At 28.5% G+C, this 2,688-nt stretch overlaps 1 protein-coding gene across 1 annotated transcript in view; it reads left to right on the top strand.

Annotated features, from left to right (window-relative positions):
- Positions 1-681, top strand: part of LOC107002071 (phospholipase A(1) DAD1, chloroplastic) — a 1,567-nt gene extending 886 nt beyond the window's left edge. The window contains exon 2 of the mRNA XM_015199989.2: positions 1-681. This exon is cut by the window's left edge and continues 1 nt beyond it. Coding sequence (XP_015055475.2) covers positions 1-681 — 681 coding nt within the window.
- The last annotated feature ends 2,007 nt before the right edge of the window (positions 682-2,688 follow it).

The following is a 2,688-nucleotide window of genomic DNA, read 5'->3' on the forward strand; positions in this document are numbered from 1 at the left end:
GAGAATCTACGAGCCACTCTAACTCCTCTCCCTAACATTAAACATACCATATGTTGCCCAATGGTTGAAAGTGGTTTCCTAAGTTTATATACATCCAAAATAGACGCGCAACAGAGTCTACAAGACATGGTTAGAGAAGAAATAGACCGAATTAAAAAATTATACGATGGTGAAACTTTAAGCTTCACCATCGCAGGTCACTCCCTTGGGGCCGCGTTAGCGACTCTAACAGCCTATGATATTAAACAATTTTTCAGAGATATACCACTAGTAACAGTCATGTCCTTTGGTGGTCCAAGAGTTGGAAACCATAGTTTTCGATACCATCTTGACAAACAAGGTACCAAAATTTTGCGTATCGTCAACTCAGACGATCTTATAACAAAAATTCCTGGATTCGTCATTGACAACAACGACGATGATGATAAATTTGTGGAAAAAAGTGATCATTGGATGAAAAAGCTTGTGGAAGATAGTCAATGGGTATATGCAGATGTTGGATGTGAGTTACGTTTAAGTAGTAGTGATTCACCATACTTTAATGGGATTAACATTGCAACTTGTCATGAATTAAATACTTATCTTCATTTAGTTAATAGTTTTGTTAGCTCAAATTGTCCTGTTAGAGCTACTGCAAAAAAAATTATGCACAAAAGTAACAATAATGTAAAATGTACGTAATAGGAATGACGATATCAAAGTAGTACTAATTTTAACATTAGCTTTTCATAAAGTCTATTCCTATTTTTTCACCCACCACCCGTCCTTCTATATATCCCTAACAAAACTCAGAAAAGCGAAAACGGTTTTTTTATCATTTATTTGGTCATAAAATTTTGAAATTTTATTTTTAAATTCATCTGTTTAATTTAACATAAATTTTGAACTATAATTTAAAGATATCTGATTGGTCATTAGAATCAAACAAATTTTCAAATTTTAAAAACTGATAGGCAGAAATTTCACATTAATTTCCAAGTGAAATGTATATTGTTCAAACACAATTTGAAGTTCCAAAAAACGCAGGTTCTAAAACATAAAATGTTAAATTTCAATTTTAAAATCTAATGTTCAAACAAAAAAAATTTGTGCTCTTCGATATGACATAACACTTCTATATTGTTATTAAGAGTAATAAAATGAGAAATTTAAAATTAAAAAAGTTTTAAAATATAAAGTTATGTTATTCTTTTATGAATAGATTTTAAAATGTATCATATAAATTAAACAGACAATATATTAAATTACATTAAAATGTCACCTCAATCACTATTTTTTTAATTTAAATTTAACTATCCTATTCTAAAACAATCATATCAAAAAACAATATAATTTTCTGATTAGTTATTAAAAATCAATTTTATTTTGACTGGGGGCCAAACTGTGTCTTAAAGTCATTGATTCTTTGTTTTAATTTAGTCACTATTTAAATTAAAATATTTATTTTAAAACAATCATATCATAAAAACAGTGTAATACTCTTGTTAGTAACTAAAATTCAACTTCATTTTGAATGAAGATCAAATAATGTCTTAAAGTGACTGACTTTTTATTTTAATATAATTACTATATTTAAACTAAAACATCTTATTCAAAAACAATCATATCATAAAACAATATTATTCTTTGATTAGTAAGTAAAATTCAATTTCATTTTGAATAAATATGGAATGATGTGGTAAAGTCATTGATTCCTTGTTTTAGTATTGACTTGTAGATATATATAACAAAAAGTAATTGAATTGTTTGATAGAATAAACGTATAAGTAGATAAAGAAAGTTCAATCAAAATGTACGGTCAATCATGTCCAAGAAATATGCGTAAAGTGTTTCTGTATTTATAAGGTTAGCCAATAAAGAGAAATAAAAATAAGATGAAGCAGAAAAAATATAAAATAATTCGAGTTCACAGAAATTATTATGTCTCCTTAAGAAATTTAATCCCCTTTCTGTATCAGAGGTTATGAATTAATTTCTCCCAAGATAAAACGGATTAATCTTGTTAAAGAAATAGTGTTACCTCAAACTTCTTTAACTTTAGCGAACTTAAGAACAGCAACAAGTCACACAGAATCAGTCGATCGACACTTTGATTTTGAGAGAAAAATATATATGCAGAGAAGGAAAATTTCAATGTTTGAAAAAACGATAAATGACTTCCTTTTATAGTCATTTTCAGCAAGAAAAGTGTCTGTTCAGACCCGTTTTATCCAGAAAGTTATGTCTTTTGGAAAAAACAATAATTTCTCGAAAAATGTATCTGTTAGAAAAATAATAGCTTTTTGAAAAGTAACGAGTTTTCGGAAAGAGTAACAACTTTTCGTAATGTTACCGTTACCCGCGAATTAATTCTGTTAATTAGTGTTAAGACCCGTTTTATCCAGAAAGTTATGTCTTTTAGAAAAAACAACAATTTTTCGAAAATGTGTCTGTTAGGAAAATAATGACTTTTCGGAAAGAATAACAACTTTTCGTAATGTTACCGTTACCCGCAAATTAATTCTGTTAATTAGAGCGCCGATGACAGCGTGAGGGGCACCTTCTTCTTAGCTCTTTAAGAAATAAAGGAAGTGTTTCCTTATGTAAGGACAACAATTTCGCTTTCTTTTAGCTATGGGAGAAATTACTTTTCATTTGCACTTTGCAAATGACTTTTTATTTTCTCTCCAAAATAGTTCCCTCACTTTT

This window comes from Solanum pennellii, chromosome 10 (genome assembly GCF_001406875.1).
Source record: "Solanum pennellii chromosome 10, SPENNV200".
In the NCBI taxonomy this organism is placed as follows: domain Eukaryota; kingdom Viridiplantae; phylum Streptophyta; class Magnoliopsida; order Solanales; family Solanaceae; genus Solanum; species Solanum pennellii.